The 13,475-nt window shown below is 39.4% G+C and overlaps 2 protein-coding genes across 17 annotated transcripts in view; one reads left to right on the plus strand and one right to left on the minus strand.

Moving 5' to 3' along the window:
- The first annotated feature begins 657 nt into the window (after positions 1-657).
- LOC127836946 (prestalk protein-like) overlaps positions 658-13,475 on the plus strand; it is an 88,408-nt gene continuing 75,590 nt past the window's right edge. For 2 of the 10 annotated variants that reach the window (XM_052363601.1, XM_052363606.1), the window contains exons 1-3: positions 659-1,020; positions 1,833-2,522; positions 2,973-3,269. In XM_052363601.1, the coding sequence (XP_052219561.1) occupies positions 753-1,020; positions 1,833-2,522; positions 2,973-3,269 (1,255 nt within the window). In that variant the 5' untranslated portion in view covers positions 659-752. Of the gene's footprint in view, positions 1,021-1,832; positions 2,523-2,972; positions 3,270-13,475 lie in introns of all 10 variants that reach the window. The other 8 variants (XM_052363597.1, XM_052363605.1, XM_052363599.1 and 5 more) reach the window with 7 other exon arrangements.
- LOC127836947 (uncharacterized) overlaps positions 10,207-13,475 on the minus strand; it is a 71,121-nt gene continuing 67,852 nt past the window's right edge. For 3 of the 7 annotated variants that reach the window (XM_052363614.1, XM_052363613.1, XM_052363618.1), the window contains exons 4-6: positions 12,489-12,594; positions 11,700-11,813; positions 10,207-10,795 (exon numbers count right to left, since the gene is read on the minus strand). In XM_052363614.1, the coding sequence (XP_052219574.1) occupies positions 11,768-11,813; positions 12,489-12,594 (152 nt within the window). In that variant the 3' untranslated portion in view covers positions 10,207-10,795; positions 11,700-11,767. Of the gene's footprint in view, positions 10,796-11,699; positions 11,814-12,488; positions 12,617-13,475 lie in introns of all 7 variants that reach the window. The other 4 variants (XM_052363617.1, XM_052363611.1, XM_052363616.1 and 1 more) reach the window with 3 other exon arrangements.

Raw genomic sequence — 13,475 nt, forward strand, 5'->3', positions numbered from 1 at the left:
CACACATCGACAACATCACAAAAAAGCAAATCAAACACAAGGTTTTCTAAGACGCAACCCCAAAGTACATTCACCAGAACTCAAATCCACCGCATACAAGACACTGGTCAGAACCTAGCTGGAGTACAGTTTCTCCGTGTGGTCCCCGCATACCGCGACTCGCATTGAAGCTTGCGTCAGTTCAGCGTAGGGCTGCCCGTTTGGCCAAACAGGACTTCAGTAGGCTGTCCAGTGTCACAGACATGCTTACTTCCTTAAACTGGCGACGCCTTGACCTCCGCCATATTGACCAGCGCCTGGTTATTTTTCACAACATCTTGCATAACCAGGTAGCCATTCCGATACCTGACTACTTCAAACCAATCACTAGACCATCAAGAACCTCCCATACAAAAGCATTCCAGAACATCCAAACCACAACCGATTATCATAAGTTTTCCTTCTTTTCCAGAACAACCATCCACTGGAAAGCTCTACCTCCTGACATTGTCACCCTACTTGGACCTGAGTTCAGCCTGGCTGTTAGCCGGGTTGAACATTCCTCTATATTTTATATCCTTTTTTCAGTCTTACAAACTTTCTTGTCGGTTGACGCGCGACATGTCTTTGTCCCCAGACAATTGGACGATTTTGCAACGTCACGACGTCATTGACGTCATTGGCGTCATTGACGTTACTGTCGTTAGAAACGCATTAAGCAATACAAGAGAACGGACGCAACGACACATCAAGAAATATTTAAATAAACGCAAATGTACGATATAGCATTGAATCAAGAGACGCGCAATTTATTCCAGCCTACCCCAGTTGGAAGGTATTTCGTATCTCAAGGGGGTTATCCAGCTTTCGTGAACGACGTGATTATGCCCATGATAGCGAAACTTGCAGTCGAACTTCACGAAGCACGAGTAGCATGCAGTGAGATGTACCCAATAGTTCGACGGCGAGTGCAGAACTACGTACTCGAAGAGGCTACAAAAGAAGGATTTCTATGCGCCAGGCCGCGTCGCAGAATAAGGCGTACGTTTTATCGTAGATCTTTGATTAAATGTTATATAATTCCGCTCTTACACGTCAAATATAATGCAAATTTATCGTCTTAATCGATGTTCATTTGATATCATTTCATAAAGTATTTTAAAAATAAATATCCTTATTTAATGTCTCTATGAGGCCCCGAAAATCATCTGTAGTTCTTAATTCTAAATTGTATTGCACTGTTGCAAGTTTGTTCGTGTCCTCTTTACCAGATAATGTTCTGAATGGGAAATAACGACTTACTCACCGTTTGTTAAAATCCTATAACTTCGTTATTTCGAAAACCGTTAATCCGAATTTCTGATTATTTCGAACTTCGAAGTAATGCTTTGTGAATTGTATCTTTCGTTAGTTAATTAGAAAATTTAATGCTTAAGTCGAACTCCGGTTTTCCTTATTATCGCGTTTTCAAACCCGGTCCTATCTCGAGTTATCATGGCTCGATTGCTCATTCTCGGCATAGGTATTACTTAAAAACTACCCCGGATACTTATAATTATATTGCAAAGAACCCAGTGTATGGAACATAAACTAAAAAGTACCCCGGAGTATGACCGGGTGCTTCTCAACGTAGTTTCCATACACGGTTATCAATTTAAGAGAACCAGATGTACTTTAAAGTAGTGCCCGAGACAACAACCAATGGAGACTTAAAAGGCTTAATTTTCAAATGAAAAAGAATTCAGTTGTTCCTCTGTTTTCTACAATTATTTTTCAAATGATAACTCGTCCAGTTCCAAGTCTATTTTTCACACCTTTTGATACAAACACACGCCTTCCTCTTGATTTCACAGATCAGAACAGAAAAGAACAGGGCTGCACAGATGACAAGCGCTGCGCAGATGGCAAAAGCTGCGCAGATGACAAAGGCTGTGCAGATTTCAAAGGCAGCTCAAATGACAAGGGCTGCACTAATGACAAGGGCTGCGGAGATGACAAAAGCTGCACAGATGACAAAGGCTGCGCAGATGACAAAGACTTCGCAGATGACAAGGGCTCCACAGATGACACGGGCTGCGCAGATGAAAATGGCTGCGCAGATGACAATGGCTGCGCAGAAGACAAAAGCTGCGCAGATGACAAAGGCTGCGCAGATGACAAAGGCAGTGCAGATGACGAGGCATGCACAGATGACAAAGGCTGTGCAGATGACAAAGGCTGCGCAGATGAAAAAGGCTGCGCAGATGAGAAAGGCTGCGCAGATGACAAGGGTCTCAGAGATGACAAGGGATGCACAGATAACACGGGTTGCGCAGATGACAAAGGCGACGCAGATGACAAAGGCTGCGAATATGACAAAGGCTGTGCAGATGACAAAGGCTGCGCAGATGACAAAAGCAGTGCAGATGACAAAGGCTGCGCATTTGACAAAGGCAGTGCAGATGACAGTGCAGATGACAAAGGCTGCGTAGTTGACAAAGGCAGTGTAGATGACAAAGGCTGTGCAGATGACAAAGGCTGCGCAGATGACAAATGCAGTGAAGGTGACAATGGCTGCGCATATGACAAAAACTGCGCATATGACAAATGCTACGCCGATGACAAAGGCTGCGAAGATGACAAAGGCTGTGCAGATGACAATGGCAGTGCAGATGACAAAGGCTGCGAAGATGACAAAGGCTGCGAAGATGACATAGACTGCGCAGATGATAAAAGCTGTGCAGATGACAAAGGCTGCGCAGATGACAATGGTTGTACAGATAACACGGGCTGCGCAGATGACAAAGGCTACGCAGATGGCAAAGGCTGCGAAGATGACAAAGACTGCGCAGATGACAAAGGCTGTGCAGATGACAAAGGTTGGGCAGATTACAATGGCTGCACAGATAACACGGGCTGCGAAGAAGACAAAGGCTACGCAGATGAAAATGGCTGCGAAGATGACAAAGGCTGCGCAGATGACAATTGCTGCGAAGATGACAAAGCCCGCGAAGATGACAAAGGCTGCGCAGATGACAATGGCTACACAGGTGACAAAGGCTGCGAATATGACAAAGGCTGCGAAGATGACAAAGGCTGCGAAGATGACAAAGGCTTCGCAGATGGCAAAAACTGTGCAGATGACAAAGGCTGCGCAGATGACAAATGCTGCACAGATAACACGGGCTGCGCAGATGACAAAGGCTACGCAGATGACAAAGGCTGCGAAGATGACAAAGACTGCGCAGATGACAAAGGCTGCGCAGATGACAAAGGCTGTGCAGATGACAAAGGCTGCGCAGATGACGAAGGTAGTGCAGATGACAAAGGCTGCGCAGATGACAAAGGCTGCGCAGATGACAAAGCCTGTGCAGATGGCAAAGGCTGTGCATACGACAAAGGCTGCGCAGATGACAAAGGGTGCGCAGATGACAAAGGCTGCGCAGATGACAAAGGCTGTGCAGATGACAACGCATGCACAGATGACAAAGACTGTGCAGATGACAAAGGCTGCGCAGATGATAAAGGCTGCGCAGATGACAATGGCTGCGCAGATGACACGGGCTGCGCAGATGACAATGGCTGCGCATATGACAAAGACTGCGCAGATGACAAAGGCTACGCATATGACAAAGGCTGCGAAGATGACAAAGGCTGCGAAGATGACAAAGGCTGCGAAGATGACAAAGGCTTCGCAGATGGCAAAAACTGCGCAGATGACAAAGGCTGCGCAGATGACAATTGCTGCACAGATAACACGGGATGCGCAGATGACAAAGGCTACGCAGATGACAAGGGCTGTGAAGATGACAAAGACTGCGCAGATGACAAAGGCTGCGCAGATGACAAAGGCTGTGCAGATGACAAAGGCTGCGCAGATGACGATGGTAGTGCAGATGACAAAGGCTGCGCAGATGACAAAGGCTGCGCAGATGACAAAGCCTGTGCAGATGGCAAAGGCTGTGCAGATGACAAAGGCTGCGCAGATGACAAAGGCTGCGCAGATGACAAAGGCAGTGCAGATTACAACGCATGCACAGATGACAAAGGCTGTGCAGATGGCAAAGGCTGCGCAGATGATAAAGGCTGCGCAGATGACAATGACTGCGCAGATGACACGGGCTGCGCAGATGACAATGTCTGCGCATATGACAAAGACTGCGCAGATGACAAAGGCTACGCAGATGACAAAGGCTGCGAAGATGACAAAGGCTGCGCAGATGACAAAGGCTTTGCAGAAGACAAAGGCTGCGCAGATGACAAAGGCTGTGCAGATGGCAAAGGCTGTGCATATGACAAATGCTGTGCAGATGACAAAGGCTGCGCAGATGACAAAGGCTGCGCAGATGACAAAGGCAGTGCAGATGACAAGGGCCTCGCATATGACAAAGGCTGCGCAGATGACAATGGCTGCAATGATGATGACAACGGGATTGAGGATTGCGTGCTCCTGGGTGATGACAAGAACCGCTCTGACGAAAAGAACCCGCAGCCATATAAGGACGACGCCAATAGTGGCTTAGCAAAGAAGAAAGCGTCGGGCACAGGACGGCAACTCCTAAAACGAATCCATGGAGTATTAAAACGATTGTGTTGCATTCAGAAAATCAAATACTAACTTGACAAAAAAATTGTTCACTTCCATTTATTATAATTTTTTATAGTTATTTCATTTGAATAAAGTTTGACCAACATATTTATCTTCATAAAATTTCTTATATTATTTAATTAACCAAATATGAATTATATGCAACCATGCAAGTGAATTTACATGAATCGCAGAAACACAGGTTTGTTCCTTCGAAATGTAATTCATGTTATAAGTATGCGATGTTAAAATACATAAAAAAACACAACAATACCAACAGCCTATTGCCGTCGTAATAAACCCGCCTGTATTTTTAAATTTAACGTAATATTTTCGGTCTTATGATGACATGTACCGGTAAACGTGCTTACAAAGGAACCGATACCATATAAATACTTCTTTGCCAGTTAATTGAAATACTAGCAACCTCGTTGTTTATTTATTCCTTATTTAATCGCTTGCCAATGTGAGATATAGGTGGTGATGTTCAGATTTATTGACGTTTCTTAACCTCAGATCAGTACTTAACTGATTGATTGATTCATAGACGGAAAAAGGGTGTATACTGCGTATTTTTATGTGATGTCGGATTTTTAGCTTTCTATACCCGTTATTAAATTCTAAACATATTCATACAAATTGACATTGCTGTAAAACGTGAATGCAGTAAAGCTGTATTAAATGCGTTGACTTCGTTTAGGTAGAATAGTTGTGATTAGCGCTAATTGTTAACAACTTCATTACCCACAGTGCGAGTGTGTTTTTGAGTGGTATTTTTGCAGATAATACAGTCATCACAGGACCGTACGCAGGAAATGTTTGACTGGGGGAGCCCAACAAGGGAGGGTGCAGCAGGGATCTCCGCTCCCGAATTTTAACATTGTTGAATTCGGTATTTTTCAATGTGAATTTTAATGCTTAAAATATTTTGTGATATAAATTTATGGAATATAATAAGTAGATGTATTGTAAAGTGATCAAACAAGATTCAATGCGACTGAAACGTTGTACAATTCATTTTCGCATCGCTATGAGTGTTGCTATTTGGCAATATTCTGCATGTTTCTCGATAAGCTGTAATGATTCAAGTAATATCAATTAATTGTCGGATATGTGTTTACGTCAGTGTCGTTATTGTACATGTGCATAACTTAATTGGACAAGTGAGTAGAAAGTTGTTGTTCAATTCCTATTTCAAATACCATGACTCGTTATGACCAAACTACAGCTGAAAAATATCAACACATTTCAATGCATGGTTAAACAAATTTAATAATGGTATATAGCTTATCGTCAAAATAAGCTTTTATACGGCGCACTTTCGGTCACTTAATTAGGCTTCATGCTTGTCCGTTAAGTGTCGTTCCAGATTAGCCTGTGCATTCCGCAAAGGCTTATAACGGACCAAACTGTCAACTTTTATGGCGTTTTTTGTAACGTAAGCCTCTTCTTGACTAAAATCTGGTTGAGGCGAAAAGTGTCGTCGCTGATTAGCCTATGTGGACTGCACAGGCTAATATTGGACGACAATTTGCGCACATGCATTAAGTTTGTCCATTAGTTAAATCTCACCAAATTCGTACCTTTCACAGCCAAACATCATCCCATATCTGCGAAAAGTATGATAGGCAATTTTGGCTTTCAATACTCGAGTTATTGAAGACCTTGCAAGACAGATACTGCAACGTTCGTCCGATTTCAATGTACAATCTAGGAGATAAAAGCACAAACTCTGCCTCTTTAGTTGACACGAGACGAAAAGAAAAGGAACAAGAATATAATAAAACATCTCAAATTTGTATTCTGTATTCCATGTATAAAATGTGCCGTTCAATTCACAACAGAAATTGAACAGGCGTCCAAGATATCGTGATTATATTTAACACATTCTAAAAGCATTTGAGCCTCGTTCTGGAAAAATATGGCTTAAAGCATGTGCCCGGAATTCCCAGAGAAGGGTTTATTTATAATAATGTAAATGGCACAAAATCATCTACAAAGTATAACTTTAACAGAGAAAGAAAGTAGGAAAATAATATACACATTTTGCAGATCGAAACAATAAGGCAACATTGGTCCTGTATTGCTTGTCTGATTGTAAGGCAACAACCCATTTGATTAATATCTATATCTATAAAGCAAGAACAATGACACTAAACAATACAATAAAATTCTCGTGAAAATACAAGGTTAAATGTAGATATTTTTAAATTCCGAGACACATTTTGACAGATTGTGTGTTTAAAATGTATACATAAATTTCAACATATATTTAAACATGACAATCTCAATACAAATATACAACATTGAACTTTTTGATAGATGGCTCAGGAGGGATGATGGTAACAACACAAGGGTAACACAAGTAGGGAAATGTTTAAGGGTAACACAAGTGGTGGAATATTAAAGGGTAACACAATTGGGGAAATGTTAAAGGGTAACACAAGTGGGGGAATGTTAAAGGGTAACAAAAGTGGGGGAATGTTAAAGGGTAACACAATTGGGGGAATGTTAAAGGGTAACACAATTTGGATGTTAAAGGGTAACACAATTGGGGGAATGTTTAAGGGTAACACAAGTGGGGGTGTTAAAGGATAATACAAGATGGGGAATGTTAAAGGGTAACGCAATTGGGAGAATGTTAAAGGGTAACACAAGTGGGGGAATGTTAAAGGGTAATACAAGTGGGAAAATGTTAAAGGGTAACACAAGTGGGGGGAATGTTAAAGGGTAACACAATTAGGGGAATGTTAAAGGGTAACACAATTGGGGAAATGTTAAAGGGTAACACAATTGGGGGAATGTTAATGGGTAACACAAGTGGGGGAGTGTAAAAGGGTAACACAAGTGGGGCAATGTTAAAGGGTAACACAAGTGGGTGTTGTTAAAGGGTAACACAAGTGGGAGAATGTTAAAGGGTTACACAAGTGGGAACATGTTAAAGGGTAACACAAGTGGGAGCATGTTAAAGGGTAACACAAGTGCAGGCATGTTAAAGGGTAACACAAGTGGGGGGCGTGTTAAAGTATCAGTGAGTAAATGACAGGTACTTGATAAATTGTACAACTAAAGAAGTAATTGTTGATAACTTTATAACTTCGGAATGATTTGAAGCCCTGAGTTTATTTTTTTATTCATCAACATACCTTCTAACATGTTTTAATTTAAAGGCTGCATTGTATATACAATTAAACAAACCATTACAATATACCTGAATATCAAACTGTGAAATAATAACAACAGATTTTAAAAGTGTCAGAACACCTATAAATAAAAAACTTGACCATTTAAGCAGACAAATAAGACTTCATATCATGGTATTCATTAATATTTTCTAATATAAAAAGTAATATGTAAGGGTTATAGGTAAGGTATTGCATAGGTATGGTACAAGTTAACCAGAAATAAAATAAGCTATTTCATGCCATGCCATTTTCACAAATCAACAACAGTTCTTATAACAAGACCACAATATGATATGTATTCGTTTGAAAGAGGTATTTATTACAAATGACAATCCTAGAGTTTAACTATAGAAATTAGATTTTTAATTTGATTCAATGTATATCTTTTAATAGATTGAAAAAAGCATATACCAGTAAATATATTTTTATACAAATACTTCAGTTAACACAAATAAAGTACAACAATATTTGATGAATGCCCATTCATAGGCAAAATCATACATATAGATGCATCTAACACATATAACAATCATACATATAGATGCATCTAACACATATAACAATCATACATATAGATGCATCTAACACATATAACAAAACGTAAATGAAGATGATAACAGAGTTGATACTTACTGAGTAGCTTCCTACTTATCTTTGAAAAAGTGCAACCTTGTTATAGTGAAGTTAAATCTAACATTGTTACAAGTAAAAAGGATATCTAGATGCTTAAATGAAAAGTCCCATTAAATTACGGCTGTGCTTCCATTCATTAGGGGTGGTATTCCAAAGACATCTTAAGTAATTTCTTAAATAATTTCACTTAAGGTCAAAATTACAATGTTTTGTATTTCTTTACTAAATAAGGAAATACATCATTTTTTGGTATTCCTAAAATAACATTGACATAATGAAGTTATTTTCATGTAAATTTTGATGCCAAACAATTGCAATATGAAATGAAACACTTAAAAATTTATCCCACTTTAAGGATAAGAATACAATTTAACTTAAGATGCTTCTGGAATACGACCCCTGAGCATTTAAATAAATGAACAGCCCTCTGGGAAATTGTATGTGCCTAAAGTGTCGATCCAGATTAGCTTGTGCAGCCCTTACAGGCTAATCTGGGAAGACACTTTTTGCTTAGACTTTATTTTTGTTAAGAAGAGACTACCTTTATGTTCTTTCCAATTTAGCAGAAAGTGTCGTCCCTGATTATCCTGTGCAGACCCCAGGGACTAATCTGGGACCACACATTACACAATGCATTAAGCCCTGTTTTGCCAAAAGAAGGGCTAGAACAATGTTCCAAGTGTGTATAAGAGGAAAACCTTATTCATTGAAAAACCAGGCTTAACATCTGGTTTTAAATTGTAAATCTGAGGCACAGAAATCAAAATTTGCACAAGCCATGTACAGATAAGTTTTCGATAGAGCTTTCTCACTTTTCCTATATGCAGGCTTGTAACATATGTTGCTCTCAAATAAGAATATTATCAGCACTCAGAGTAAACAGGACTTTATGCATTTGTGAAAAGTGTTGTCACAGATTAGCCTGTGGAGTGCTGACTGCATATGCTCATCTGGGACAACTCTTCACGCACACTCGGAAAGCCCAGTTTTTTCACAGAGAAGGCCATATAGGAATTAAGGCTTGCTTAGTCGCACCATGAATTGGCATGATTGCAATATACTTTGAAGGTATGCAAACACTTAAAAAACAAAGTAAAACCGACAAATATAACAATAAAAGCTATCACCAAATATATACAATCAAAATCCATATAAATAACAAATGATTCTAACAGAAACTCCAGAAATAGCCAATATAGTAAGGCAACAAATGAACGTGGAACAAATTTAACATAATTTACAAAACCCTTTCACAACTCCTTGTAAAAAAATATTTTTAATAATTAATACCTAGAACATGATGAAACATGGCAAATAATATTATGAATTATCACATATGAAAAGCTGTCCAGCAGCATTTTTACTAAAAACAACACAATTAGAGCTTTTAATTAAAATTATTAAAATAATAAATAAACTAAAGCAATACCCTTGACAAATGGCTATATTATTCTCCAATTGCATAGTTTTATCATTGTCATTTCTAGGAAATTGTACTTATTTAATCAGTATTTAGTGTTAGTTTGAATTTGTACTTTTTATAATGTCTAACTTCACTAACCTTTGGGTGAGAAGGAACACGATGGAATGTATATTTGCACTTTGAGGTAATACATGGCATATAAAGCTTTTGCTAGATGGAAACTTGTTATTAACACTCAAAAGTAAATCTGGTATGTGTTGAGCAGCACTCTATCAAAAGAGCGAGAGCACAGCAAAGGATTAATAAAATTGCTCCAAAATGTGTTAAAAAACCCATAATAATGTTGCATAAAAATTGTACCATTAAACAACAAAGCATTTTCTGACTGCGTACTTAAACAAGAATGAGTATATTATATAAATACAAGTCAAAATATAGAACAAATTGCGCCCTAAAAGTTGCCGTAATTTCTCTATGATGTATTTCAACCCTGTAATTGTAAACACAACAGTTCTTTGATATTTTTGGTGGAAATATTATCTTGGTTTGCGCATATGCATGTATAATTTTGTATTAAAAAAACCCACACCATTTAATGCATAGAAAATACAAAATACATATGAGCCGCACTCTGGGGAAACAATGTTTGATGCATGTGCGTAAAGTGTCATCCCAGATTAGAGAAGACACTTTCCACTTCAATTGTATTTTTGGCTAAAAAGGAGTTTCTTTTTCAGTCTATGCTGGAATGTGTAGGCTAATCAGGGACGACACTTTACGAACATGCATGAAGCCCCATTTTACCATAACTCGGCTCATTTGGAACGCTATAGTTTAGTTTCTTATATGAATGAGATCACAACTAATTATCACAGGCAGAAAGTGCGGTCTTTCCGGCACATGCCGACAAACCACAAATACATGTGATGATTCTTCTGTTTGATTCTGAAGACCAAAGGCATCTGTATCTGGATTCTCTGGGCTCCATGTTAAAGCTGCCTCGTGTCCCTGAAAAAGGACACAAACAAACAATATTAAAGTCAAGTAAAAAATAAATGTCATTGAAAAGTTATTAAGCCTTCAACACTCTGATTCACACTTTGATGCAAGTTTAGTCACTTAAAAATCAAAATAAATTTAAGACCTTGTTCACTAAGTTTTTAAGGCTTCATTTCCAACCCTAAGATACTGATGAGCAGCAAACAGCATAAAAACTGAACGCATGTGACTTTCAGACTTTTCTGGTTTTTATGCTGCAGGTTTCATACAGCCATTTTCACTTTGCATCTGAGCCGGAAAGGGTTAAGTGACTGTGGCTATGCTTTATTCAAAGGTGTTGAAAAATAACAATTATATTTTTATGACATTTACTTACATCAAATTCAGAGAAAACAAAGCTAACCTCATTTTACCAAAATGGTTGAAGACAACTCAAAATATTTTTTTGATTTGTCTACATACTACGAGACAAGCTGGGTAATATAGATATGCTGAATTTAAACCTTCTCATTAAAGCTCAATTGCATCAAAAGCAGCTTTCTAAGACACTCTTGGGCCTGTTTCCTGGGTAAAACCAGTACTTGGTGTCTTAAGAGAAGACTTTGAGAACACTTGAAGAGCCTGGCTTTAACATGTGACCCCTGACCGCTAGGCAGGGGACACCATATCAACACGCCACTTTGACCTCATACAAATGAGCTGTGCTCTGGGAAAACGGGGCTTAATGCATGTGGGTAGTGTCACCCCAATTAGCCTGTGTAGTCCACACACCCTAAACAGGGACAATACTTACTGCTTTAATGAAATTTTTTCTTTAAAGGAAGTCACTTCTAAACGAAATTCCAGGCAAGGCGAAAAGTTATGTCCCTGATAAGCCCGACTTCGACCTCTTACAAATACTAGTGCGACTTACAATGGCAGGAGGTATGAGCCTGCGACAGCCGCCCCTGTTGTAGTGTTCTAGGTAGGCCTCCTTCAAGGTCACCTTCTGGGAGGCGTGCAGGCACTGGGTGCACAGCGCACACCGCTGAAAGTAACATGTGGGAATACACATTTTAGCAATGTCACTGATGACATTCCAAAACTTGGATATATTATATTGAATTGTTACCTCGATCTTTAACTTAGGGACCTAATTCTTAAGCCTCACAATCCACCTCATCATGCTGATAGCTTATGCAGTCATTGAAAAACCATCCATGGTGGACAAAATAATGCTTGGGGCTAATATTTCCAGATGAGCACACTGGGTACATTGATACAGACTGAGCACTGCCACTGATGATTACAGATTGTAATTCTTAATAATAGGATCACAGGACACACCGCTTAAAGCAAGATGCAGACATGAATCTTTGAAACTATGATGCTGGTACAGAGTGCACAACAATGGGAGAAATGGGAAAACAGAAAATAGGGGGCTAAGCCATCACACAGACACCAGTTGTCCACATTTCTGAACTTTCTGTATCCACTAGCCCAATCCATTTTTCCGTCATAATGAAGAGCCGTTTCAGTTAGCCCTTAGGTCATTATGAAAGCTTTCTCGTGGTGGCTATCCCAATACAGATCAACAAAGGTGTCAATCCCATCCAACTTCAACCTAATTGCTTTAGGAATCTTTATGCAAATGCATTATGTCCAGATTTCCCAGAGCAAGGCTCAAATCTCCCAAATCTCTGTAACCATGACACCTACTCACCAGATTACCACATCCCTGTTTGCTGGCACATTCTGGCATAGAACACCACTCTGAAAACACAGTGATCTCCCGGTCAGACGCCAGCATCTCATCTGTGTCAGCATCGCTGTCAAATCAGACAGGCAACTCTGGGAAAACAAGGCTTATTTTGTTGCTACGAGCAGGTCTATCCTCTATACCCAAGCTAATTATTGGGTTGCTGAATATGATCCCCAAGGCCACAAGACTGTCTAAACGGTAAATGTGCACATAAAACTCCATTAAAAAAATTTGGCACACATTATACATTTTAAAAGGCATTTATTAGGTAATGGCAGACACAAGCATACTATAACAAATCAAGGTTAAATCAAGGTGAATGTCACTGCGGTGTAGTGTATATGGTGTTCGCAAACGACGGGGAGTTCACAGGTTTGTTCCGTACTGTAGAAGCATTCATTAGATCTCCCATATAGACACCAATTACTGGCTCTACCCAGAAAACAGACTTGAGAGCATGTCAATAAGCCTAAGGCTTTAAATGCAATTTAGCTAAAAATAAAAAGGTTTAAACTAAGGTGAAAATACATGAGCGGCGCTCTGTGAAAAGGGGGTTTAATGCATGTGCGTATAGTGTCTTCCCAGATTAGCCTGTGCAATCTGCACAGGCTAATCACAGACAACACTTTCAGCTATTATGATATTTTTCTTTTAAAGAAAGTCTCTCCATCCCGAAAATCTATTTAAGACAGAAAGTGTTGTTCCTGATTAGCCTGTGCAATTGAGGGACGACACTTTACGCACATGCATTAAACTCCCTTTTCACAGAGCGCAGCTCATATATTTTCACCTTAGTTTAAACCTTTCAGCTATTATGATATTTTCCTTTTAAAGAAAGTCTCTCTATCCCTTAAATCTATTTAAGGCAGAAAGTGTTGTTCCTGATTAGCCTGTGCACTTGAGGGACGACACTTTACGCACATGCATTAAACTCCCTTTTCACAGAGC

This window comes from Dreissena polymorpha, chromosome 7 (genome assembly GCF_020536995.1).
Source record: "Dreissena polymorpha isolate Duluth1 chromosome 7, UMN_Dpol_1.0, whole genome shotgun sequence".
Classification (NCBI taxonomy): domain Eukaryota; kingdom Metazoa; phylum Mollusca; class Bivalvia; order Myida; family Dreissenidae; genus Dreissena; species Dreissena polymorpha.